This window comes from Enhydra lutris, unplaced genomic scaffold (genome assembly GCF_002288905.1).
Source record: "Enhydra lutris kenyoni isolate GAN:26980312 unplaced genomic scaffold, ASM228890v2 scaffoldscaffold17, whole genome shotgun sequence".
Classification (NCBI taxonomy): domain Eukaryota; kingdom Metazoa; phylum Chordata; class Mammalia; order Carnivora; family Mustelidae; genus Enhydra; species Enhydra lutris.
The window spans coordinates 20,549,471-20,576,263 of NW_019154101.1; the positions used below are offsets into that span (position 1 = coordinate 20,549,471).

Below are 26,793 nucleotides of genomic sequence, written 5' to 3' on the forward strand. Positions count from 1 at the left end.
CAATGATACTGTTAGGATAGGAAGATAAACAATGAAGTCTTTCCTAAAAAGGACAACATGGGTTTTATATAGCAAAGTTGTAAGGGAATTGCTCCTCCCTCTGACAACACAGTCCCACTTCTGGGAATATATCTTATAACTGTACCTGTACACGTGTGAAGTGACTCACATACGAAGTTACTCGTCACAGCTTAGTTCATGACAGCACAGTCTTGGAAACAACCCAAGTATCCATCTATAGAAATGATTACGTAAGCTCTGGTAAATCCACAAAGTACTGGGTATCTATAAAAGAAAGAATAAGGAAACCATTTATATACTGACATGGAACGATATCTAGGATATATTGTTAAATGAAGAAAACAAGATAGAGAATAGTACTATCTTTTGTAGAAATGGAAGACAAAAAGAATATATATTTATATTTACTTATATTTATATAACACTACAAAAATATATAGGAAATGAATAAAGTCATCTATAAGGGGAAAGGATGGGCACAGGATGTGGTGGACAGAGATGTCAGTGAGAGGAAACGTCTCATTATTTGCTTCTTAAAATATAATTTTGATGTTTGAATCATAAAAGTTGTATTTTCTACTCCGAAAAATAAAATAACCTAAAGATATAGGTGATATAAAATATGTCATTCTTCCATCTCCATTCCATTCCCCAAAGGTAAGCATTTTGATTGCCTTCATATGTAACATTTCAGAAGAGTCCATTGCACTAGTCAGGGATCTCCAGAGAAACAGAACTGAAAGGATATGTATATGTAAATATACACAGATTCATTTTAAGAAATTTGGCTTACATGGTTGTGAGAGTTTACCAGTCTGCAGTCTGTCAGGGAGGCTAGCAGGCTAGAGACCCAGGGAGAATTTGATAAAGTAATCTCAGGTCTGAAGGCTGTATAGAGACAGAATTCCTTCTTGCTCAGAAGACCTCAGTCTTTTTCTCTTAAGGCCTTCAGCTGATTACACAAGACCCATCCCCATTATGGAGGGTAATCTGCTTTACTGAAAGTCTGCTGATTTAAATGTTAATCATCTTGGGAAAAAAACACCTTCACAGCAACATGTAGACTAGGGTTTGACTAAAATATGGCTATGTTGTTGTCATATAAAGGTAACCATCACACCCATGTACAATTATATCTATATTTGTTTTTTTTTTTTAATAGAAGTGGCAGCATATCATACACACTGATACATACCTTATCTTGGATGCCAGCTCTCCATGTTTTGAAGGAGTAGGAGTAATCTCCAAGGAAATAAATACACGTCTCAAGTATATGAAAATTGATAATCCTGTATTATGAAAGATATGATTAATATAAAAGGGAAACAAGGACTTTGAAACACATTTGATAGTCATTCATGTTTACATTCTCTAAAAGTTCCCACAAACTGACAAGGAAAACACTGACTCCACAGTCACAAAGAGCCCGTTCATGAAAGAAAAGCTGCAGCAGGAAGAAAACATGTGAAAATTGTTCAGCACGCAAACACTCAAAAAAATGCAACTTTAATTTTTATTAAACTCTTTTTTTAAAAAAAGCATAAGCAAGAGTGTTAAGAAACTCTAATGCAAACTGCAGGGCTGGTGTCAGAGTGAACAAAAGCCTTTCAAAAGCAACCTGGGAGGATGAATCACAAGCTATAAAATCATGCCCTTTGGCCCAGTAATCCCTTTTCTGGGAACTAATCTCAAGGAAATAATTCAAAAGATGGTGAAAGGCATAGACCCTGAGGTTGTTCACTGTAACATTTGTACACTTAAAGAAATGGGAACAAGCTAAATATCCTGGGGACACGGGAATCCAGGCTATTCATGATTTATTACTTCCATGAAATTAGCCATTAAGAATCAGTACAAAGATGGCAACATAGCAGATGTGCATAATTTAATGTTACATATCACAATTATATCTTGCCCTGATGACAATGAAAAGGAAATTATATATATATATATATATATATATATATATATATGGACAAGGACAGATCAAAATATAAAAACCTAGAAACCATTTGATCCATTGGGATTTCAGAATTGAGAGGGACATTTCTTTTTTGTTTTAGTTCTATTAATATTTGTCTTCAACCATTCAGGCTGCTGTACCAGAATACCATAGACTGAGTGGCTTATAAACAACAGAGATGTATTCCTCACAGTTCTAAAGGCTGGGAGGTCCAAGATCAAGGTGCTGGATTTGTCTGCCAAAGACCCACTTCCTTGTTGATAGGTGACTGTCCTTTCACTGTGTCACATGGTGAAAAGGGATTCTTTTATATGGGCACTCATCCCAATAACAAGGGTTCATGACCTAAGCACTTCCCAAAGGTCCTTTATTGAAATACCATCACATTTGGGGTTAGGTTTCAACATACAAATTTGGGGGGATACAAACATTGAAGGTATAGCAACACTGTTATAAATTGTTTATGTAATTATAATATTTTAAGATGAGCAATAATCTCTGCTTGGAAATTAGCCATCTGTTGATTAAGTCTGGAGTGATGCTACAGTACCTTCAGATGTTAAGTATGTATGAGAGAACAGAGAAATAGGAAGCTGACCACATTCCCATGTCAATAAAATTAAGTCGCTTTCTAATATTAAAACAACAACTAGTATTATTTACTTTGTAGTTATAAAAGGTATTCTGTTGAAATTGTAATAGTGCTTCAACCACATAAAAACCCATTGAAGTATTGTTTATCTTGTCCAGCTAAAGGATCAGATCAGTTTTTTCCCCATTGAATACAAATGCCCAATAAATGAAGGCCAAATGAGGAGTAAATATTTGGTGTAAATGCTTCATTGTGTTTTTTCAGTTTCATGTCCCATCTCATGATCTTTCCCTCAGATTGAAAGACAGGTTCTCAGTGTCTGTGGACTTCTGCTTTCACTTTTTGACTTATTTTCCAAATTTGGAATACATTGGTAGAGACCATCTTCACAGTGGGACATTTCCCAGTTAGTACAATGGAAATTGCCAAGGAGGGAAAAGACGGTTGTAAGTGCTCAAGTCCCTGCTTGTGCCTGCCAGGAAAGTGGATTTGGTGTTGACTCCTATGACGAACATGTTTTTCAGGGTGGATCACTTGTACACGTTCTTTGTTCAGTGGTCTCCTGACGTCTATGGGAAAGATGCCAAAGAGCAAGGCTTCGTGGTGGTGGAAAAGGAAGAACTGAACATGATTGACAACTTCTTCAGTGAGCCAACCACCAAGAGCTGGGAGGTGAGCACTCAGGAGGGGCTGAACAGTCGTGGTCCTTAAGCTACAGTATGTAATTAAAGTCTTCTTGGGTCCAGATACCAAGAACTTCTTGGCTGGCAAGAAGTTAGGTTTCTTGTGCACTTTGGAAGTGATGAGGCGAAAAGCTTTATTCCTCTATTTGAGCTAGTTTTATGTGTCAGATAAATGCCACACTGCTGGGTCACTTCACTTTTCCTTTTAAACACTACTAATGGGTCCCCTTTATGAACAGGATGAAGTTCAAGCTCCTTCACATGGCCTGGGAAGCCCTTCATAATTTTTTTGAGCACTTACCAAGCTCTTCCCATGTCAGGGGCACAATGGATGAGATAAGCAGAATTTACTATAGATGAGTCCTTACAGTATAATGAGATAACTGCCATTGTAGGTGAAATGCCAAGTGTTATAGGAGCATGGAGCCAGGCCCCTGAATGGAGCCGGGGGATCAGGGAGATCCGTCCAGGAGGAGTGATTGGAACGAAGATCAGAAGGAGGAGTTCGGGCAGTTGGGGTGGCATGGGACATGGGACACAGTCTGGCCAGAGAGGAAAGTCTGTGCAGAGAACTGACCCAGGGGAGAAACAGAGCATGTAGCACATTTAATAAACTAAGAGAAGGTCAGTCTGGCTGGACCATAGTTTACAAAGCTGAAGGAGGGGCAAGAAACGAAGCAGGGAAGGGAAGCAAGCAAGGGTACCTCACAAAGGACCTGTGAGCTCTGTGTATGTTCCTAAAGGTAGTGGGAAGGCATTGAACCCTTTGGCTCTGGAGAATTATACACGCATATGCATCTCAGACAGCTCTTTCTTGCTGGCAGATGTTCAAGGATTGGAGTTAGACAACACTTGAGTCTCGAAGACCCATTAGGAGGCTCTTTTCGGTCATCATTGTTGAGAGCTAATGTTTGCTGAGAGAGTGGCAGTGGGTATGGAGAAAATTGAGTGCTTTTGAAAGATAATTAGAAGGTGGAATATACAGGATTTTGTGAGTAATTATTATATGTGGAAACTAAGGAAGACATCAAGATTGATCTCTTGGTTTTCAGAGTGGGAACTGGAGGGTAGTGGTACCTGCCCTTCACTGAGACAGGAGCATAGCAAGAGTATTAGATTTAGTAGAAAATGCTCTGCGTTCTGGATTTCATCTAAATTTGAGGTGTCTGGAATTTCCAAGAGACAGCTGAGAATAAAACTTAAGAGAAAGATCTGAAGATACACTTTTGGAAATCCTTAGCAAAGTTGAAGTTATGAGTATAGATGAGGTCATCGTAGGAAGAGTATATACAGTAGGAAGAGAACGGGGCTCGGAACAGAACCATTAAGGACACCTGCATTTAAGGGGCCAAAGGCAGTAGAGACCACAAAGGTGGCTGAGAAGGAAAAGCCAGGAAGGAGGTAGAACACAGGGAGAGTCATGTCTTAGAAGCCAAGGGAAGAGAATGTTTCAAGAGGAGGGTAACAGTCAGAATGACTTATGTTGCAGAGGAGTCAGACGCTAGGAGCTGAGGTATGTTTTCTGGGTTTAAAACCGAGGTGGTAGTTGGTGACTTTGACAAAAGCAGTTTCATTAAAGTGGTAAGTTCAAAATTTAGATTCCAGTGGTTCAAAGAATGAGTGGGAGTTAAGTAATTAGAACTAATAGAGGTGGGAAACAACTCAAATTTGGTTTTGGAGAGTAGAAATGAGATGATAAGCTGGAAGAAGGGAGGTGGAGAATGTTTTCCTGTTCCTGAGAGAGACTTTAACCTTTTGGATGAGGTCAGTGGGAACGCCAAAGTTGAAGTTACAGAAGATAAGGGCAAGAGGAAGGGAATGATCAGGAGAGCAGATCTCTGAGAATCGGCGGCAATGTGGGGGTAGGGATAGGATTGGTCTTGGGTGGGCGTGGGTAGTAGAAAAGGATAGAGTGTGTACAAAAAAATGCAGCTTCAGTGGTGGTAAATTGTGGCATTTTTCAAATAATGGTTTCTTTGCAGTGGAAGCAGGGTCACCTCCTGAGATGAAGGAGGAGTTAGAGGAATATGGAGAAGGTATGAAGCAGCAGTTACAGACACTAGGAAAAATGCTAACAGAAGACTGTCATGGGGCGGCTGTCTGCTTTTGAGGGCACTGGACTTTTCTCATGGCCCCAGGCTGCAGTGAGCGGTGATACTCTCCAGCACTCCCAGCCTGGTTTTACGTTCGAGTGGGCAGTGGGATCCTTCCAAGGCCAGAACCTTGCCAGTTTGGGATGAGCAAGGGTAATAAACCTGACCCTTGGGTCTGATCCTTTCTGGAACGCTGGGTCTTTTAAGTGTGCTTGGACTGACACTTCCTATTGTCACTCCCTCGTGGCCTGAATGTGCGGCGGGCACACACACAGCTGCCTGTGGCAAACTCCTGCCCTCCTTCAAGGACCCGCTCCTTTGTCACTGCTGTGGTGCTCTCAGTCTGTCCCCTGTCCTGTCCTCCCGCAGCTCATCGTTCAGAGCTCTCTTGTGTACTGCACACCAGTTTACTTATTTCCATGTCTCCCCCCAGTTCACAAAGCTTCTCGCTTGAAACCACTGTTCGAAGATATTTAAGCCTATCAGGCTCTTCCTCCCTTGGCTTTTTCTATCAATTCAGGGTTTTTTTCCAGTTTTTGTTCCTGTCTCTGGCCAGTCTTTCCCAGTCGACTTTGCTGGTTCCTTTTCTCACGCTGTTCCCTAGGAGTTTGTCCTTGACCACCTTGTCATCTGTTACATCTTCCTTGGCTGAGCTCAACTATTGTGGCTTGTGCTGCTGACCCCCGCATCTGCCCCCACCACATACTTCTTTCCCCGAGTGGCTCCATTAGAGCTCATAGCTGCCCCACAGGCCCTGGTGGAAGAGATGGTGTGATACATGTATTCTGGCCAAGGCACCCAGGAATATCAAGTCCTGTCCTCACCTCATCTGCTCTGCTCAAGAGGCCCCCATAAGGTATGTGCACAGATGAAGCAAAGCCAGGAAGTATGCATTTTCTTATTGAGACTGTGGCCTCTCGCTCTAGTATGGAGGCCCAGAGGGAAGGTGTAGATTGCATTGGGGACTGAATCCTCGCCTGATGAAGGCCTGAATATCTTGAGCCAAAGCAGCCGTCTTTAAGGGCTATTCTGCCTCTCTCCACTAATCCCATCCTTGAATCTCAGCTCTTGACAACCCCAGTGGGAGGAGAGGCCACACTTACCAGCACCAGAGGAAAAGGAGCTGCAGAGGTATGCAGGGAGAGAAAGTTCTGCTAGATGACCTGGTGTGGGCCAGGCCTTCTCAGGCTGAGCCACTGAGAATGAAGGGGAGGGCAGATTCTCTTCTACAGAATACTCTCTACATCTGTAGTGGAAGAGGAAGAAGAAAGGAAGGGATAGAGAAGGAGGAAGAAATTCATTGGCCTATTCCAAGCTCCTTGTGCTTGCACTGACAACTGGAGAAACAGGCGGCTGGACTGGTCAGGCCACCTTATCTCTGTTTGCTTGCCATATAGCAGAGTCCAAAAGTGCAATGAGTAGAAGCATGCTGGCCACGATCCCTCCCCATGCAGGAGCAAGCTCTGCACACTAGCTTTACCGTGAAGCCAAGCCACTGTGAGGGCACCGCTCCTCCTCTGTGGGTGGGGAAGAGGCACCTTCACTCCCCCAGAAGCTGGCAGGTGTCTGATCCTCAGCATGTCCAAAACAAAGTTGAGGGGCGTCTGGGTGGCTCAGTGGGTTGGGCCGCTGCCTTCGGCTCGGGTCGTGATCTCGGGGTCCTGGGATCGAGTCCCACATCGGGCTCTCTGCTCAACGGGGAGCCTGCTTCCCTCTCTCTCTCTCTCTCTCTGCCTGCCTCTCCGTCTACTTGTGATCTCTCTCTGTCAAATAAATAAATAAAATCTTAAAAAAAACAAAAAACAAAAAACAAAAAACAAAAAAAAAAAACCAAAGTTGACCCCAGACTTGCCTCTTCTCACATATTCTCATATTAATTAGTGGTGTCTCAAGCTAGAAAACTTGCTACCATCCTAGATTCTTTTCCTTCATCTAGTCAGAGTCTTACTGTGATTCTCCATGGTGCAGGACCTCTACTTCCCTCCACCAAACATGCCTCAGTCAGCCTGTCTGCACCCTTCACTTGGACTTCCAAGGGCACCTCCAGTCCCAGCCCAACCACCAGCCTGTTCTCCCGTACAGAGTTTCTTTAAATAAGCTTTATTTCCTAATTTTATATAAGTAACACCTGCTTATTGTGGGAAAATTTAGAAACCACAGAAAAGTACAATGCAGAACATTTAAAAATAATATGTGACCACACTTAACACTTTTGTGCATTTTATTAAATTCCTTTTTTCTCCCTCACTTGTTTTAGGATGTTATCTAGGGAGTGAGGGGTAGGGAGTCTTGCTTTTTATCTTTGTAAAAGGCATTCATACTGGGGCGCCTGCGTGGCTCAGTGGGCTAAAGCCTCTGCCTTCGGCTCAGGTCATGGTCCCAGGGTCCTGGGATCGAGCCCCATGTCAGGCTCCCTGCTTAGTGGGGAGTCTGTTTCTCCCTCTGCCTCTTCCTCTCTCTGTCTCTCATGAATAAATAAGTGAATAAATAAATAAAATATATTTTTTTAAAAGGCTCTTATACATGTTCTGTGCTATTTTACTTGCTTAAATAACGCCTGTGAACATATACTCCCATGCTTATGACACTCCGTGCCTCCCCATCGCCTAGAGCTGTCATATCCACTGGCCAATCATCAGAATCACCACTTGGTGAATTTTTTTTTAACTGAATCCTACACCTTTACCACTAAAGACGTTAGTTAATTCAGTAGGTCTGAGTGAGGAGTATCAGAATCTGTGTTTTTAAAAGCTCCTAGATGATTTTGAAGAATAGCCAGGTATTAGGAAAAGTGGCCTCTAAAATAAGTTCTGAGCTTCTTAATGGCACTACTGTTTTTTATTTTCGCCACTTCTGTCCCTCCCCAGCTTCATCTCAACTTCTCTTGCTTTCTGTTCGCAAGCCATAGTGAACCTAGAACACAGCTCAGTTTTCTTCCTGTACTCTCCACCTGGACATCTCCCCACACCCTACCCTATGCTCTCAAACTGAAGACCCATCACCTCTGTGTGAATTAGCCATCTCCAGACTCTCTGGGTGGCCCCTCCCATCTTTGAGTTGCTACTATCAGCATTTGTATTACATGGAATGGCATTCATTTATTTATAAATGTCTCTCTGACACCTGGGGGGTGCAGTTTGTTGAGCATCAGACTCTTGGTTTCAGCTCAGGTCGTGATCTTGAGCCCCGTGCTCAGCAAGGTGTCTGATTCAGGTTTTCTCCCTCTTTCTCTGCCCCTCCCAATCATGTTCTCTAAGATAAATCTTAAAATAAATAAATAAATAAATGTCTCTCTGCTGTCTCCTCACCCACTTGAGACTGAGGACTGCTTTGTGTCCCTAGGCCTGGAAAAGTAGCTGGCACGTGCCATCATAGAGAAGGCAGCCAGTAAATGCTAGCTGTTGTGAAGGGTCGGGTGCTGAGGAGAGAATGATCACGAGCACAAAATCCAAGTGATTCTGCCCCAGGTTGTGTCGTGGTTCTTGCACTGAACCTAAGTTCTAGTTCACCTGGGTCTGGTCACTGAATATCTGGCAGAGTTCTCATTAGAACAGACCCTTGGGAAGAGCTATGCCACAGCCCCTGACCCCTCAGCAGTACCAAAGACCATTTTGATGTGGAAGAGTCACAGAAAGATCGCTTAAAATCGATCCAATGGTAATCCGCATTTTTTTCCCAACCCCTTATGCCATCGAATCCAGAAAGCAGAGGAGGGCTCATTGTGCTTATTAGTCACTAAGGGTAAATGTTCCTTTGCCAGCTCTTTTGAAAAACTGAACCTAAAGTAACATTTTTCTCAGCCTCATATAAACCAAATGTTCTCCCATTCTTTTAAGTCCCTCATATCTAACAAACATGATATGGTATTGAAGTGAAATACCATTGGCCTAAGTATAATGAACCTACCTCGGGTCAAGTCTCCTTTTATCCTTCCTTCGAGATTCAAACCTATTGCCGGCAACATCCATAAAGTTTAAAATGGAAATTTAGCTTTAGAGAAGGTGCTGGGAAAAACCCCGAAAAGGCAGGGCTGGAAGAGCTAGCTTAGCCAGAGGACTATAAGGAAGAAAAATATAAGAAGACAAAGAAAAACAAACCAACCAACCAATGGAGTTTTGTTTCAGTTAGGAAATTTACCTGTTTCAAAGGTGAAAGTGTCATTTTACTGCCTCACAGCTATGCCTGACAGAAGTGTGTGTTTGTTCTAAATCCTAATTTGGGTGTGTTCCTTAGAAATGCCGAACCCTCTCCTGAGGGAAACAGAAACTCAATTATGCAGGAAACTAGATGCAGCACAAACCATTGTAGCTCCTCGTGGCCGGCAGCAACAGTGGTGTGGCAGCCAGGAAAACGCAGCTTCTATCTCATTAGCAAGCAGACGGTTCTCCCCTACTCAGGATGAGAATCCGAAGGTTGCCCTTGGACGTTCAGATTTTCTATTGTGCCAGACCTGACCAAGAGCCTTTTGTGAAGGTATGTGGGAGTCCTTGAGAGCTAATGAGGCGCTGGTGATTCCTCAGAGATCCGCCACTGGGTATGTTTCCAAATGCCTCCTAATTAGAAAGGATGTGCTGACATTTCAACCAAAGCAGGTATTTTATTTGTTTTGGGAGATGGATATGATGTGGCTTGTCCCTCCTCCTTGGAGTAAAAAATCCACATTTTTTGTGTTTTTTCATTCAGCCCTGTTTGTACCTCTGTTAAATGTAGAGTTCACTAAAAACATGTGCTTTATTTAATACACTTAAAATCCTGTGTTTATGACTCTTTGACAGGGTTTTAGATAAAGCCCCATGAGAAGATAATAAAATATATTAGTTAATTTCCTTACCTGTAAATCTGGGTGGCAGGTACTTTATATCTGTCACTATACATATTGCAAATTGCGTGGCGTGTTACCTGGCAACTTTGACTAGATGTACATAAATGCCTTTTCTCTATAATGCAAAAGTCCACTGACACTAGTACCCAGGTATTTTGATGAATTAGTCACTATATCATTTAGTGATTTATCCAGATGTTAAGGGGGACAAAGAATAGATTTTTAAGTTGAAATTGACTTTGGTCATTCATAAGCATAGTTACAATGAAATAATAAATGTGTACAAAATCAAGTTTCTCAGTTTTGAAGGAAAGGTTATTTTGATAGTTTCAGAATTGTACATAAAGAAATGTAACCTAATTTTAACTTAGCCTAAAGCTTTGTGTTTCTTTGTATTGTTGCTTCTGATGGATGTTACCATTTATTTGTTATTTCTATCAGGGTTTGTGGCTTTGTGCCATAGCCTTGAGAGAAAACACTAGGAGTCTTGATTTTAAAAAAACTACTATCCTTATCTTCCCAATTTCCCTATCTATAGAAGATTACAGAATGATTAGCTCCTTAACAATTCAAATTTAGATGCAGGGTAAAAGAGAGTAATTTAGGGCTTTTCAGTGGAATTAGGCATAATAATTCACACTCCATGAGCACTCAGCAGTGGTAGTAAAAGTGGAAAACCTGTGACTTTAATTTGTGACTTTAATTTGTACGCACTTAGTGTCTCCGCTGCACTGTGTTAAATTCTGCATTTGTTCAGAAATTGTAGCTGAAATTAGCCCTTTTCCCAAAGTCCCGGTTCAGTTTATGTCCTACTGCTAAAACTCCACCCGTTACAGGACTTGTGTACCTGAGGTCATTTTTAGCAGATGAAGGAAAAGCAGATATATCAGTTTTGGGGGGCTTTTCCTCTGCATTTCAGATCATCACCGTTGAGGAGGCCAAGCGCAGGAAGAGCACTTGCGGTTACTATGAGGATGACGAGGAGGCCGCCCTGCCAGTCCTGCAGCCCCACAGCGCACTCCTGGAGAACATGCACATCGAGCAGGTGGGCTCTCCCAGGGGACTCAGGACGGGGGTCTCCTAGGCCTTAAAGAAGCATTTCCCATCCCTGCCTGCATTTGCTCTTCTCACGGGGCGGGGTGGTTAGGGAAGAGCCAAGTTCTACTGGAAGAACACCAGCAGCCTAACCAATACCAGTGTCTGAGAGGTTACATAGCGCTCCCTGTCACCTCTTCAGGAGTTTGGGGACTTGGCCAGAAACTGTATCCATCGTCTAAGTCCGAATGAAAACCCATTCTTGTCTCCAATACCAGTTTTTAAATTATCCTACTGTAGTCCTAATGCATATTCCTAACACTTTAAAAAAGGATCCAGAGGGACGACTGGGTGGCTCAGTTGGTTAAGCGGCTGCCTTCGGCTCAGATCATGATCCCGGCGTCCTGGGATCGAGTCCCACATCGGGCTCCTTGCTTGGCAGGGAGCCTGCTTCTCCCTCTGCCTCTGCCTGCCATTCTGTCTGCCTGTGCTCGCTCTCTCTCTCTCTCTGAAAAAAAAAAAAAATCTTAAAAAAAAAAAAAAAAGGATCCAGATTTATCCTGATGATTACTACAGAGTTCCAATAGTTTTAACTTACTGGGGTCAATAAAGATTATATAGCAAATACACTTTACTAGCTGTATGAAAACTACCAACCACTAGGAGTAATTTTCCTTTTTCTGTGATTTCCTTTGCTCACTTTATATTTTCTGAAAACCTGTAACTTTAGTTTTATGAAATACTGTAATGTGCTCTATTTGAACTGTAGTAAGGAATCTCTTGTATTTCTCCTGTTAGCTTAGAAACCTGAATTTCAGAGACCTTAAAGAATCAAGTTCAACTCCCTCAATTTGCAAATGAATCTGTGAAGGCTCAGGAAAGCCAAGAGATTTGACCAAGCAGCTACAGAAATGGGGTTCATGCTGATATTACAACTGATGTTAAGCATTCTGAAGACTTCAGAACTTCATAGCCTCCTTTGTTGGTATTTTTGAAGAGAGATGCATTATTGGTATTTATGGCAGGCAAGTTTAAGCTAAATGTTAACGTAAGTGAAAGATACAGCAAGGTGAATACAGACTACATTTGACTGCTAGCACAAAACACCTGTGTTCTTTGCTTCTCACTTCCGTGGGAGGCTGCACTGATTGTCAGTAGCAGCTCTGAGCTTACGAGCATTTAGAAAGAACAAGTGGAGGACCACGAACTGTTTGGTGAAGGTCAGGTTGAAGTGTAAAAGGGAAAGCAGGTATCTGATTCCTATCAGGCTAGGTGCTGTACCTCCAGATGTATAGTTGCCTGGTGACCCCTCATTCAAGTCCCTAAGAGGGAGTGTATGCTCTGGCTGGCATCCCTGCCAAGGCAGCACCATCAAGGAAGACATTTTTCCCTTCTCTTTCCCGGGGTATAGTTACAAATATTTGTCAGATTAAAAAGGAGCAACTTGTGAGTAAGTGTGATTTTGAGCTTGAGCCTCAGGTACTTGCTTAGTGGTACAAGCTTATTAGATTTGTGGACAGATTGTATATTTACATCTCCATCTTTGGATTTGCAGCTGGCCCGACGCCTTCCAGCACGGGTACAGGGGTATCCGTGGAGACTTGCATATAGCACATTAGAGCATGGGACCAGTTTGAAAACTCTCTATCGGAAGTCAGCGTCGCTAGACAGTCCTGTCCTGTTGGTCATCAAAGATATGGATAATCAGGTGAGGCTTGTTCATCTCACAGAAAACATTTTGTGATGACGATGTTCAAACTTACACAATAGTAGAGAGGCCAGTGTAAGAACTCGCCATCATCAAGAGTTCATAGCTATCAGGACTTTGCCACATACATTTCATAAGTCTTTGTTGGTTTTTCTTTGCTGAAGTATTTTTTTTTAAGATTTTATTTACTTATTTGACACACGGAGGTCACAAGTAGGCAAAGAGAGAGAAGGGGAGGCAGGCTCCCCACTGAGCAGGGAGCCCAATGCAGGACTCGATCCCAGGACCCCAAGATCATGACCTGAGCCAAAGGCAGAGGCTTAACCCACTGAGCCACCCAGGCATCCATTGCTGAAGTATTTTAAAGTAAATCCCAATTATTATGTCACCTCACCCCAACATACTTCCAAATGTATCTATAGAAAAAAATGGAGTGTATTTCCAAATACAGTTACATATAGGAATTATTTTTTCCTGTGCTCGCCATATAGTAGGAAGCAATAACGATATTCTACAACCTAAAGCTGGAAAAGCTGGACAGAAGTCAAGTCTGGATTGGCATAGAGTGCAGAAAGAAGTTCCAGTGCCGGGGCACCTGGGTGGCTCAGTGGGTTAAGCCACTGCCTTCGGCTCAGGTCATGATCCCAGGTCCTGGGTTCAAGCCCCGCATCGGGCTTTCTGCTCAGCAGGGAGCCTGCTTCCTCCTCTCTCTCTGCCTGCCTCTCTGCCTGCTTGTGATCTCTCTCTGTCAAATAAATAAATAAAATCTTAAAAAAAAAAAAAAAAAAAGTTCCAGTGCCAATACCAGAACTCTTTACAGGTAGCTGAACTAGTGCCCACAAACCTTGCCTGTGTGGTTGCCCAGATGGAGAACCAGTCAGGGCTGAAGTGTGTTGCACCTGAAGGACCCAACTGTTACGATATATAGCAAGGGATATTCTGTACCATTTCTCCTCGCCCTTTCCCTTGGTCTTGGAGGCAGTGGTGAATTCTAGATATTAGCCCCATGCACCTGCACTAGTACTTCTGTCAGCGTGTGTGTGAGTGGAATCTGGGCAGTTTTCTTTCATATACTACCCACTCAGGTTTTTGCTCCACAAAAGGAAGACATCTTTCAAGATTTAGTCATTTCAGTTTGGTCTCTGCTATATCAAGAAGAAATTTCTTTACATTTTTAAGATGTAGATGTCATTCTTTTCTCTTTTGGGCATTGAAGCAGGTTTTGTTCAACAGCCTCTCATTTATTCATATGTTCAGAAAATGTATGAGTGCCTGTTGTATGTGGAGCACTATGAAGCATTGTTTGCTCTGAAGCTATATGATTGTGGGCATTTTAGGGAAATCGATCTTTGCTATCATAATTTGTCTTGGGAGAAATTAGCAGAGAGATGGGGGTACTGGAGGCACTGTCTTTCTCAACTCTGATCTTTCCTGTGACTTTATTGCTGTGTTATTATAGATAAAGAATTGTGGGGAGTAGTTTACCTATTATCATTGTTATTATTACTTCTTGATTGATGACACTTTATTTAATCATGATCCAAATGGGTACGGTCAGGTTAAAATTTTTAAATAGTAACAACAAAGGTTTAAAATGGAATTACATAGGGATTTAATGAAATGTTAGAGTTGTTTTATATGAGCTATGGCTAGATGGTTTTATCACATACAGACCCTCATCATAAGTATAGATTAGTTCTACTGATTTACCAAAAGATACCAAGTTTGTTGGGGAATGTGTTGGCAGCACAGAGCAGGAATGCAGCACAATTTCACCTGCACCCAGTGACCCTCCCGCCCAAGGCAAGAATGTGGCTTTGCTGTGTTTGAGAACAGGGTAGAATAACACCTGTAAATTTATCTGGGAATAAATTATGTAAAATTCCAATTTAAAAGCATTATGTATGCAGAACAGCAGCAAAGGGAGCTCTGCAGAATCAATAGTCAGAGAAACAACCATAACTGGTAGAAATTATAAAAACAACAGTCACTTCAAGTCTCTAAAAAACTGCTGTGATATATCCTCAAGGGGTAGGTCCCTAGTACTTCTTACCCCCTACCCATGACCTGTGTTTCAGAGGCTGAATTCCAGGTAAGTATGGCTTAGAGGTGGAGGATTATTTTCTTCTATCCAACCTCTGTAGGGGAGATGCTCTACCTTAGGCATGGTAGAATGAAGGAATATCAAAAGCCTTGCCACAGCTCTATGACCAAGAGCTACTTACCCTGCCTGCCACCCTTCTCATAAAATAAAAGTGTTCCTCCGAGGGAAGCAGCCACTGTCCAGCCCCCATCTCCATAGCAGACCCCTGGCTCCCAGCTCTAGGAGAAGAGGCAGATTGTAAGACTTAGAGCTCTGCTAACCTCCTCCCTGAACACACCAAGGTTACAACTGTACAACAGTTCTCTCTGAAAAGGACCTGCAGACTAATAGAACAGATGTTGTATAACGTAAGATGGGGCTGGGGGTGGGGTGGGGTGGGGACAAAAGAAAAAAAGCCACATCAAGATGGGTAGGAGGGGCAGAAAAAGCAGTCTTGACGGGACTCCGCCCCATCCTCCTAGCGACCCACAAGAGGAAGAGAGATCACAAAACATGCAGCTCCTCTCTGAGAAGTGAGGGGTCAAGTCCCACATTAGGCATGCCAGCCCATGGGACCTGTGCCAGAAAGGCAAGCTCCCAGAACAATGGTCTTTGAAAACAAAGGCTAATTTTGAAAACGAGGCTGATTTTTGGGAAAGCAAGAGGGCTGTAGGAAAGGGAAAATTGCACTGTTCAAGGGCTCACACACAGACTCACTTGCTCTAAGTCTCAACACAGAGGCAGTAGCTTGAGAAGCACCTGGGCTGCATGTGAGGGAGATTTGTTGACTAGTTGACGAGTTTCAGAGAGTATACCTGAGGGCTGGGGTCTGATGGAGATCTCTCTGGGAATAGAGACACTGGAGGGTGCCTTTTTTTTTTTTTTACTGCAAACCTGGTGCTGGTGGGTGCCATTTTTAGTGCACTCAATTTCCCTTGCTAGTGCCACCAGCTCACTCCATGCTCCCCTGTGGCCCCAACCCACCAGGCCACCCTCTATTCACCCAACTTGGCCTCCGCCCCACCATACCTGGCCCTCAGGCTGGCCCCAGCTCTGTGCTCATCCACCACAGCCTCTCCAGACGTAGCACACAGACTTTCCCCGCCCTGCACTCATCCACTTGTCCATTGTGACTCCCACCAGACCCCTTGCACAGGCTCCCCCAGCCTGTACTTGTCTGCCACACCCCCTGGCCTGTCAGACACAGTGGCTGAACTTGCCCTGGCCTAGCCCCTGTCCATGGCATATCTTAAAAAAACAAAACAAAAAAGGACATAGAGCTCTGAAGCTGTCCCCAAAGGAACGGTTGGACTTTATTTAGAAGAGTATGGACAAGTTCAAGCCAAAGAGTACCGTAGAAAATGATGACAACTGGGGGGTAAACAATTAAGAGGAGGCTGGTAACTGCATAAAGACAACAAGCTAAACTGAGGAAGGTTGAACAAAGAGAACCAGGAAAAGAGACCACTAAGGAGGGCCTTCCTAGAGTTAGGAGAAACTTCATAAACTGACCAAAGAAACTACCCTTGCAGGGAGGGCCCAATTTTAGTCAAATTAGACTGTGGAATAACTTATACCACAAGGCACTGTGGAAAATAGAGCAATCATCAGGCAATTGATAGAGTCTGATTTATACTAACTTAATTCCAGATAAGGTACAGAAATGTTACTTTGATATTGCTCAGTTACATTTTCCCATTTTTGTGGTAATTTTGTTATATATGTTACATTGATATATATTGAAAACCCAATGAGGGCACTTGATGGAATGAGCACTGAGTATTATATGCAACTGATGAATCATTAAATTCTACCTCTGAAACTAAGAATATGCTATATGTTAATTAAATTGAATTCAAATAAATAAATTTTAAAAAATAAAAAGATTACTACTTCATGTAAGGTTTTCTACTAAAGAAGCTGAGAGAGGAGAGGAGAGCAAATACACATTTGTAGGTTTTGTTATATGAACCTTTTTGTTTGTTTGTTTTTGTTTTACCACTGCTGGCTGTCTCAACTTTTTTTCCCTCCATGGATTCCTTTGTTCTGTTATTGGCAAATATATTAAATTTTTAATGGTATAGACTCAACAATATCATTATATACATACCATAAAATTTCTTTCAAGATAAATGAATAGAAGAGAAAATGGACATTTTCTTACATAACCACAATGCTATGTACCTAACAAAATTAACAGTAATTCCTTAGTATCATCCAGTCCCTAATCCTTAAATAGATTTCCACGATTGCTAAGAAGGTTTTTTAGCTAAGAAAGAATATATTTAGAATCATGAGAGGGTGAATGTAAGGTGGCTTTTCCTTTTCATTGATCAGGAAAGGACCCACTTCCGTCTACCTATGGCCATTGCCCTTCCTGTCCTGTTTTAAGCACATGCTTTTAAAAGTAGATGCCTATCTCAGTTGTATTTTAGTTCTTTTACTGAAAGATCACCAGGAGAAGGAAAATGGATTTTTGATGTTTTTGTTAGTGTTTTGTTTTTGTTTGTTCTTAGCAGCTGTAGAGAAGGGTTTAGTAGCAGGAAGTATGAAGAACGTTAGTTAGAAAGAGTTTCTAGACTTCTCCCCTACCTAATTTTTAGTATTTCAAGTTGCCAGGAACTAAGTGTAACTGGTGAAGAAGAGAGAGATTCTACCATGGTGATAATCCAATTAAAATAATTTTCAAAAGGGGCGCCTGGGTGGCCCAGTGTGTTAAGCCTCTGCCTTCAGCTCAAGTCATGATCCCAGGGTCCTGGGGATCGAGCCCTGCATAGGGCTCTCTGCTCGGCAGGGAGCCTGCTTCCCACCCTCTCTCTGCCTGCCTCTCTGCCTACTTGTGATCTCTGTCTGTTAAATAAATAAATAAAATATTTTTTAAAAAAATAAAATAATTTTCAAAAGTTAAGACATTTTTCAGATAACCTCCATTTAAAGCAGTGTTTCTCCAGTGGATTTCTGAAGTAGGAGGTGTATCAGAATCACTTAGGGATGTTTTCAAAATATATATGTTCACTCTTGCCAGCTCTTACCCTTTGCAAGCACTGGTCAGGATCTGAGCAGGAAGACAGGAAACAAGGACAGTGAGAAAAAAAAAAACCAGAAAAATTATTGGTTCAAATACATCTAAATCATCCTGAAAGTCCATAGTCTTATGGCATTGTTATTATTTTCTTAAAAGCCATCTTGAGCCAAGAGATGTTAGATCAGTCATGTTAAGGACACAATCCTTTTTTTTTTTCCTAAAGATTTTATTTATCTATTTGACAGAGAGAGATCACAAGTAGGCAAAGAGGCAGGCAGAGAGAGAGAGAGAGAGAGAGAGAGAGGATAGCAGGCTCCCCACTGAGCAGAAAGCCCAATGCGGGGCTTGATCCCAGGACCCTGAGATCACGACCTGAGCTGAAGGCAGAGGCTTAACCCACTGAGCCACCCAGGCGCCCCAAGGACACAATCTTAATAAGCATATTGCCAACTCATTTTTATAAATTGAAAGAAAAATGTATTTTCTCTGGGAAATGTCTGGCCATGAATGCACTTATAAAACACACAGGACACATGATTTTGTTCTTTCAACCACTCACTCCTGTGCGCAAGATGCATCTTGTTGTTTAATGTTCCCAGTATGTCATCTGAATTCACTAGAGGAAATCTGACCCCATAGGGATCTTCAGAAATGTTTTAAAATTGGAACAATTGCTGGCCTTTGACAAATACATTCTCTGAGCCACTTGAGTTCCAGTTAGGAATAAGGATATTTTATTTGTTTGTTGGTTGTCTTTTTAACTTAAGAGCTCTAATTTAGTAATGGTCTTTGCTGAAAGAGGTTTAATGATATCTCAGAACAGGATGGTGTTGGAGTATTTCAGAAAGCCATTCTTTGGGAGGTTTGGTTTGAAAAAAGATGTTTCTGTTTTCTTTTGACAGATTTTTGGAGCATATGCAACTCATCCTTTCAAGTTCAGTGACCACTATTATGGCACAGGCGAAACGTTTCTGTACACATTTAGCCCCAATTTCAAGGTACCTAAATGGGAGAAATACCCAACTTCCTACTGTTGCGTTGTCAGGATCATGGGTGGGGTTGGAGTTGGGGGACGGCACTGAAGCAGCAGCTGTCACACAACCTTATCTGGACTCACGCTAGGCTGGGTCTGCTCTTCATGGCTATAGCACACAGACTGCTTTTAGGGTCCCTCCTTGGGCCTTGAAAACTGCTCTTTCATGTGTTCTGGGATCTAGGGATGGATGATAGCAGGTCAGAGCCAACATGTGCTTGAAGAGGTCTTTCCTACTTTATAACTCCTTTGACGATCTCATCCTGGTATAGGAAAGGTCTGGCAATCTGGAGCTTCCTCAGTCAAGGGCTAGTTTCCTTCCACACAGACGTACTATCCCAATAATTCCCTTTTCCCTGATTCTCCAGATTGAAATGTCTGTTCTCTGTCTTGTGTTTCTATCCTAAGGTCTTTAAGTGGAGTGGAGAAAACTCATACTTTATCAATGGAGACATAAGCTCTTTGGAACTTGGTGGTGGAGGGTAAGGTTTTTGTTGATGGTATTAATTCACTGCCTGACCTGTGAGAGTTTGTTTTGACGCGGGTAACCAATACCTTGTGTCAGGTGATTTCAGTTAGGCCATTTGCTTCATTAGGACAGTGGCCCAATGCATGAACCTCAGAGTCAAAGATAAAATGATTTATTTATGTGTCTAAATGAGGACTGTTATCATTTGTCTTTTAGGAAAGATGGGTCATTTAAATGTTATAAAGGAAATGTATTCTTTGTTTTCCAAGCAGTTTAGGGTTTTGTCTGTTGGTAGCATAAAGGAAAGAAGGTGGGGGAAGGGAGGACAGAAAGTGTGTCACATGAGACTGAAGTGTTTTCACCTTTTTGAATTTGTGATTATTTCAGTGGACGATTTGGTTTATGGCTAGATGCTGACTTATACCATGGACGGAGCAACTCTTGCAGCACTTTCAATAATGATATCCTTTCCAAAAAGGAAGACTTCATAGTTCAGGACCTCGAGGTATGGACATTCGAGTGAAACTCACTCAGACTGCCTTAAAATACCACATTAAAAAGATAGGGTTCCATCAGCCCTCCTAAAGCTGGCTGGAAGACAAGCCCTGGCCCTGACTGCCTCATCCATACTGCTTTCTTTCCGCCTTCGTCTCAGAGCATGGCCACACCGCAGAGGGATCCTCAAAGGGACATGTAGAGGGCAGACAGCGAAGAAAGAGAGTTGAAGTCCGGATTGTTGAAAGACTTTGTACTCCCATTTCCTTCACATCCATACAGCGAGGAATCAGAATATTTATAGATGTATGAGTTGAATGCAATTTTTATTTTTGGTAACTGTGAAAAAAAAAAGATACTGTGGAAATACATACATGCCTTGTGTATTTATCAACATAATTTTCATTACCAAAATGTACAGCATACTATTGTTTGCCATGGAAAAGATTAGTCTCATTTAGAAAAATTGAAAGTGCTTGGCACTTAAAGGGAATATATGATTTTTTAAAAAATTGTCTTATTTATTATTTCTAGTATATTGTCGAAAATGTGTTGGCAGTTTTTTCTTTTAATGTGCAAATCTTGGAATAAAGAAATGTATACATTTTGTGCTATGTTTTGGCAACAAACCCATTTGATTTACATAGTTTTATATTGAATTTTTTTTTTTTTTGCCCTGATTGTTTAGGGTGATAGGTCTTAAGCAGCATATGTATATGCATAATTCTGAAATTTAAAAACTCATTACCAATGTTTATCGATTTGACTATTATAGGCCAGCCTTCCATTTAGTCATTAAAAAGGTACATTTTTACTTACTCTGATCATAATTGTGTGAAGAAGAAGCAGCAGCAGCAGCAGCCATTTCTCACTGTCATAAGTTGGTATTTACAGAAATGGGTACCTTTCTGAATCTAGACTTAGAACAATCCCTGCTTTTGAAAAGAAAATGTTTTGTTTCCTACAAAATCATGTGTATTGATAACAAAAACTTTATTTTCCTAGTGTGTTGTGCATAATTTCCCCCAACTTCTTAAATTAACGAACAGGCCTCTGTTTTAAAAGAAACTGAATGTTTTAATTTCTGCATATTTTATATCAAATGAAAAATGTCAAATTAGCCCAATTGTCTTGGTTTCTAGACTCGTTTGAGAAAAAGCAATGCAAAGAAGTACATTCATACCAAAATTGGAATTTAAAAAAACCTATTTTTTAACAACCCATTTTCATATCATAAAATACTCTTTGTTAAAAATGATTAAAAAAACTTGTTAAAAATTAAACAATATTATCGATTGCCAAACTTTATGAAAGCCAAAGACTGCTAATGGAAAAAGTTTTCAAATAATAGCCAAAGCTGAGAAGTAGTCTGTCATAAATTATATCCCCAGTGATCTCTGAAAGGAAAAATTAAAAACAAGTGGCATTTATATATCTGCATTAAAAAAAAATAAAACCATCTTTATAAAATATTAGCCTCAAGCTGGCAGAAAATTTCCTTTAAATTATTCTCTTATGTTTGGATATTTATGAAAGAGGACAAATTACCAAGTGGCCTCCTGTCAGATCAGCAACTCATTTACCCTACTCACATTCCATGCAAGTTTAAATGAATTCTGTTAAATCTTAAATATGTTGCCTGGGTATGCTTTCACCCAAGTTCTCCTATTGAGAACTCTTGATTAACAACATATTGACAGTTTAACCTTAATCTGCTTGTTAAATGATGTGTTGGTGTGAGATATCAGGAATGTCTCATGATGATCAAGTTTAGCATTTAATGCCATTTGCAACCATAGGCTATTAACGAACAAAATGGTCATTTTGCATATAGTTCACTCCTACCTAGTTTAGTCCATGATATTATACTTGTGAGAGCATATCCAGATGCTGTGTTCTCTATTTAAAACAGTATTGTCCAATCAGAAATGTGTGGCCCTTCATTTATGGATATTGAGTATATGTAATGCAGTGCTAGCCCAGTATTTTCAATAAAGGAATTTATGCATCCAGTGTGATTTCTTTCCCGAGGATTAATTCAACAGGTATTTATTGGATGCTAGAGGTTCTCCGTGTGTGAGAGGATGATGAAATACCCAAAATTAAACAAGGTCCAGTGCTCATGTTTTTATTGCTGCCTTGGAAAGCCCCTTTTTGTTCCCATTAGCCACCCTCTTGTTCTCTCATCAGTTCATTCAAACTCCTGTTAGTTCTTGAGCCAGTTTCTCTGTTCTTAATCCTTCTAGCTGTTCTTTGAATAGTGACCCCCTCTTTTTAACATCTCTCTTGATCTACTTCCTAATATCCATGAAGGATCTTACCCTCTCGTTAGTTTTTCTGATCCCAGGCATCCTGTCTTCTAGCCCTAAAGATGAAGACCTCAGTCTTCACTGCTTCTCAATTCCTCAGTTTATGAGTCTACATTAAAACACCAGGGTGGGAGGGGGAACCTAATGGCTCACTAGACTCTGTTGAAAATGATTTAGATATATCCCCATGCTACGAGTCACCAGGGACATCCTGATGAGCATGAAAAGTATTACTGCCCTTCATTTGATGTTCTTTTCTTTAATTATTTCCAAACTTCTAAAGGCATGTGAAACGAGACTAGTAAAAGAACTACCTTCCTTTTGAGGAAGGCACTGAGAGTCCCTTAAACAAGAAAGGGAAGCTAAGATTCCTATTCTTTTGAGGATGCCTAACTTATTTTTACCAACATAATCAGATAAGAAAGGTAAGGCAGTCTAAACCAAAGGCAGTTCCAGAAATTCTAGGTCAGTTACATTGACCCCTTATGCAAATATCAGAAGTGCTTCTGACCACTTCCTTCTGCCCAATCAGGTCACATACTTCTTCTCATTCAGAGGAAACCTTAACCTCAGAGCATCACATCCTCTGCTCCTACCTCCTTGCCTGTGACTGTTATCCATAGTGATCCCCTAACAGAAGTGTCTTTACTGAGAAAATTAGGCTTTACAATTCACTCCAAAAACTAAAATTCACTCCAATTTACTGCTTGCCTTTCTATTTCAAATCTAGTGATTGAGAATAAAAAGTAGATAGGGCCTCCTTGGTGTGGTCAGTCAAACCACCAAAATGGTGTTTCTTGATAGAATATCTTTGAGGAACTATTATTTTTCTAGGTCAGTGCTGCTCCATAGAACATTCTATGATGATGGAAAGTTTCCATGAATTTTTCACTATCCCTTATGGTAGCTACTAGCTACAACACTTGAAATGTGACTTGAGTGACGACCTGAAATTTTAATATTCATTTAAATTTAGCCAAACATGGCCAGCCCCTGCCATCATGAACACCACAGGTCTAGATCAGATTTGGCACAGCCAAATCGTACTTCATCAGCTATGAACTCAGACTATTATTCCTTTACCAGAAGAGAACGTTGAGTTCTGAGTACTTTTATTTATTTCTGCCATTATCCACACAACTTGGCACCACCTAAAGTAACAGTGTGTGTCTTACTGTTTTAGGTAAGTGACCAGAGGACTGAGTTCTCTGAATCTTTCCAAGCTGAAAAGTTGAATCTCTATAGGATTATTGATCTCCATTGCTGACCAAAGATAATGAAAACCTCTCCCAGGCCTTGGTTCAAATTAGGATTTTCTGCCTTGGCCGTTAGCATGTGTTTTGTTCCTGCACTGGACATTCTGCTGCTCATGGTAGCCCCGTAGGATGCCACATCCCTCATCAGACATCTGTCCAAAATGCATAATGAACCACAGGAAGGAAAAACAATTTATTGCTTACACAGAACTGTATATCCAGCTTCTGAATCATCAAAGAATAACGAACCAAGAGTGCCCCAAATAGTTATACTTGGTGACCAATCTTCTTTACTAAGCTTGTCAATTGGGATGCCCACTAGCTACATGCACACTGAGAGAACCTGCTTGCATATGGACAAAGTTTTCAATATCAACCTGTTAGAATGAAGGATGATCAAAAAGCATTGAAGGCTACTGGATAATCTTAGTGTCCTATGTACACATCAACAAGGGCCCATCATTTGATCAACCACTTCACCTCTAGGGTTACAAAAAGTAACTGATTTAGCTTCTTAACCTAACCCTTGAGGAAAACATTAAACAGGAAACACCAACAAGAAACACACGCATGTTCAATAAACTTGGATGATAAGGCATGTATTCTCATGTCTCCACAGCTAAAAAAAATCCTCCTTACCTTGACATACTCTGAAAACACTGGAATTCAACCGATCAATTCAGCTTTTAATCCCTACAGCAATCCTTGGCTTAACCTCATTCTCCACGAGCTGATAGGTCAATGATATTTTTAGCTAACAGCTGACTGAGATCAGCTCTTTCATCTTTGAAGACTCGAGTTAACAGTAAGAATCTTTCTTCAAAGACATGCTGTGTTGAGGTGTTGTGTCAACCTTGGGAGTTGTTGAAAGGCCCCATTATTACTCCATACTCAGCAAGGCCTAGTCGTGTTCTCTTGCAGCATCTTGTTTCCCTATTAGGTTCTCCAAAGGGTCAGAAAAGTGGATAGGTTTGACCTGGAGTCCATGAGGAAGAGTTGGGGGCATGTGGCATGGGTCATATCATCAGATCACCCAGGTAGAACTCAAAGCTTCTAAACATTTCAAAAGGCAGCTGGTATAGTGCCCAAGGCGTGAACATTCTAGGTTTGAATCTTTGCTCTAGAGCTTACTATGTGAACTTGGTTAAGTAATGTTAACTTCCATGTGCTTCATTTTCCTTATCTACTAAGTGAGAATAATAATAATGACCACCCAGGATTGTATGATGATTAGAGCACTTACAGTAGTGCTGAGCATAAAGTAAGCACTACTAAACAAGAAAGGAATTCCTCCCCTTCAAATGGAGAAAACTAATAATGTGAGAGTTGCAAAGGAAACTTCATTTTCTAAGACAGCAACTCATTTAGTTATAAAAACTATTTTCAGACACATTGCAATAGTTCCCATTTCCTCTTTAGATATTTTTACTAATATTTGTTTAATATTGTTTAATATTTTTACTAAGATTTGTTTCCTTCCTTAATTACAAAAATAATACATATTGATGGTAATGTTTTCAAAGAGTACAGAAGGCAATTCAGTAAAAGGCAAACATTTTCCTCCCTATATTCTCAGATAACAACCATCAAACTTTCCTGGGTTTTCTTCTAGAGCATTTCTTTTTTTTTTTTTTAAGATTTTATTTATTTATTTGACAGAGAGATCACAAGTAGACGGAGAGGCAGGCAGAGAGAGAGAGAGAGGGAAGCAGGCTCCCTGCTGAGCAGAGCGCCCAATGTGGGACTCGATCCCAGGACCCCAAGATCATGACCCGAGCCAAAGGCAGCGGCTTAACCCACTGAGCCACCCAGGCGCCCCTTCTAGAGCATTTCTATACACATATACTTATTTATAAATTCTTCATATGAATAGAAACATACTGTATATACCATTCTTTAATTATCTCAAAAATATATCATTCATAAATGCACCAAGTTCTATATACAGGGATGTTACTCAGAACTTTTTAATAGCCAAAAAAAGTTCTATTAATGAAGAACCATTTAACAATGATAGACCATGCAATGAAGAATGAGGTAAGTCTATATATATGTTACAAAATGTCCACAGTATATTAAGTTAAAAAGACAATTTTTAGCAGTGAGTCAGAGTTACATACATTCTATTTAAAAGGATACTAATTATTCCTCTATAAAAGTTATACTAACTGGGTTACACCAACCGTGTATGAGTATGCCAGTTCCCTCATACTCTGACCAACACTAGTTAGAGATTATGGCCATCTCTTTTTAATCTTTGCTAAAAGGGTATCTTTTTTTCATTTTCATTTTCTAATCATCAATGATGTTGAAAACTTCCCACAGATTGGCTCTTTTTGTGTCTTTCTTCCTGAATGTTCTATCCAAGTCCTTCGTATTTTTTTCTATTAAGTTTTCATCATCTTACTGATTTTTCATAGTACATAATTAGTTTTTGATATAATGTTCAATGATTCATTAGTTCGGTATATCACCCAGTGCTCATCATATTATGTGCCCTCTTTAATGCCCCTCAACCAATTACTCCATCCCCCCACCCACCCCCCTTTTTGCAACCCTCAGTTTGTTTCCCAGAGTCAAGAGTCTCATATGGTTTGTCTCCCTCTCTGATTTCTTCCCATTCAGTTCCCCTCCACAACACACTTATTGTCCTCTGCACTATTCCTTATGTTAGTGAAACCATGTGATACTTGTGTTTCCCTGATTGGCTTATTTCACTTAGCGTAATACCCTCCAGTTCCATCCATGTCCATACAAATCACCTTACTGATTTGTAAGCATTCTTTGTATATGCAGCCACAAACTTGCAAGCATGATTCTTAAGGTTGTGGTGCAGAAAGGAATGATCCCTCCTCTAGCTGCTCAAGTTCTTCCTCTAGCTGCTCAAGTCTTAGGGGTATAAATAAAAGAAGATTGGAGAAGAGATTTCGGGGATGTGGTGGTGGTGGTGGCATGTGTAGCTGACCCTGGGGAAAGAATGCCTTCATTTTCAGATCTCTCAGTTATTGGCATTCTGAAAAATGTAGACTGAAGGGAAGTTCCAGTGCTTCAGTGATTTAGGACATTGCCTAGGAGTTACATCACACTTCTGAAAGTGAAACCTAGAAAATGGTACAGAAGACCATTGAAATGAAGAGCAAACTATCCATTGAGTTTGCACTTAGGTAAAGGGGTTGAGAGAAGAGTGCAAAGCCAAATGATAAACC

The 26,793-nt window shown here is 40.9% G+C and overlaps 1 protein-coding gene across 5 annotated transcripts in view; it reads left to right on the forward strand.

The window, feature by feature from the left end:
- Positions 1–21,464, forward strand: part of LOC111147585 (nuclear receptor coactivator 7) — a 169,532-nt gene extending 148,068 nt beyond the window's left edge. For 4 of the 5 annotated variants that reach the window (XM_022503700.1, XM_022503697.1, XM_022503701.1 and 1 more), the window contains exons 11-16: positions 3,101–3,248; positions 11,094–11,219; positions 12,765–12,917; positions 18,928–19,023; positions 19,467–19,540; positions 19,915–21,464. In XM_022503700.1, coding sequence (XP_022359408.1) covers positions 3,101–3,248; positions 11,094–11,219; positions 12,765–12,917; positions 18,928–19,023; positions 19,467–19,540; positions 19,915–20,050 — 733 coding nt within the window. In that variant the 3' untranslated portion in view covers positions 20,051–21,464. Of the gene's footprint in view, positions 1–3,100; positions 3,249–9,523; positions 9,826–11,093; positions 11,220–12,764; positions 12,918–18,927; positions 19,024–19,466; positions 19,541–19,914 lie in introns of those variants that run through there. The other variant, XM_022503702.1, reaches the window with a different exon arrangement.
- The last annotated feature ends 5,329 nt before the right edge of the window (positions 21,465–26,793 follow it).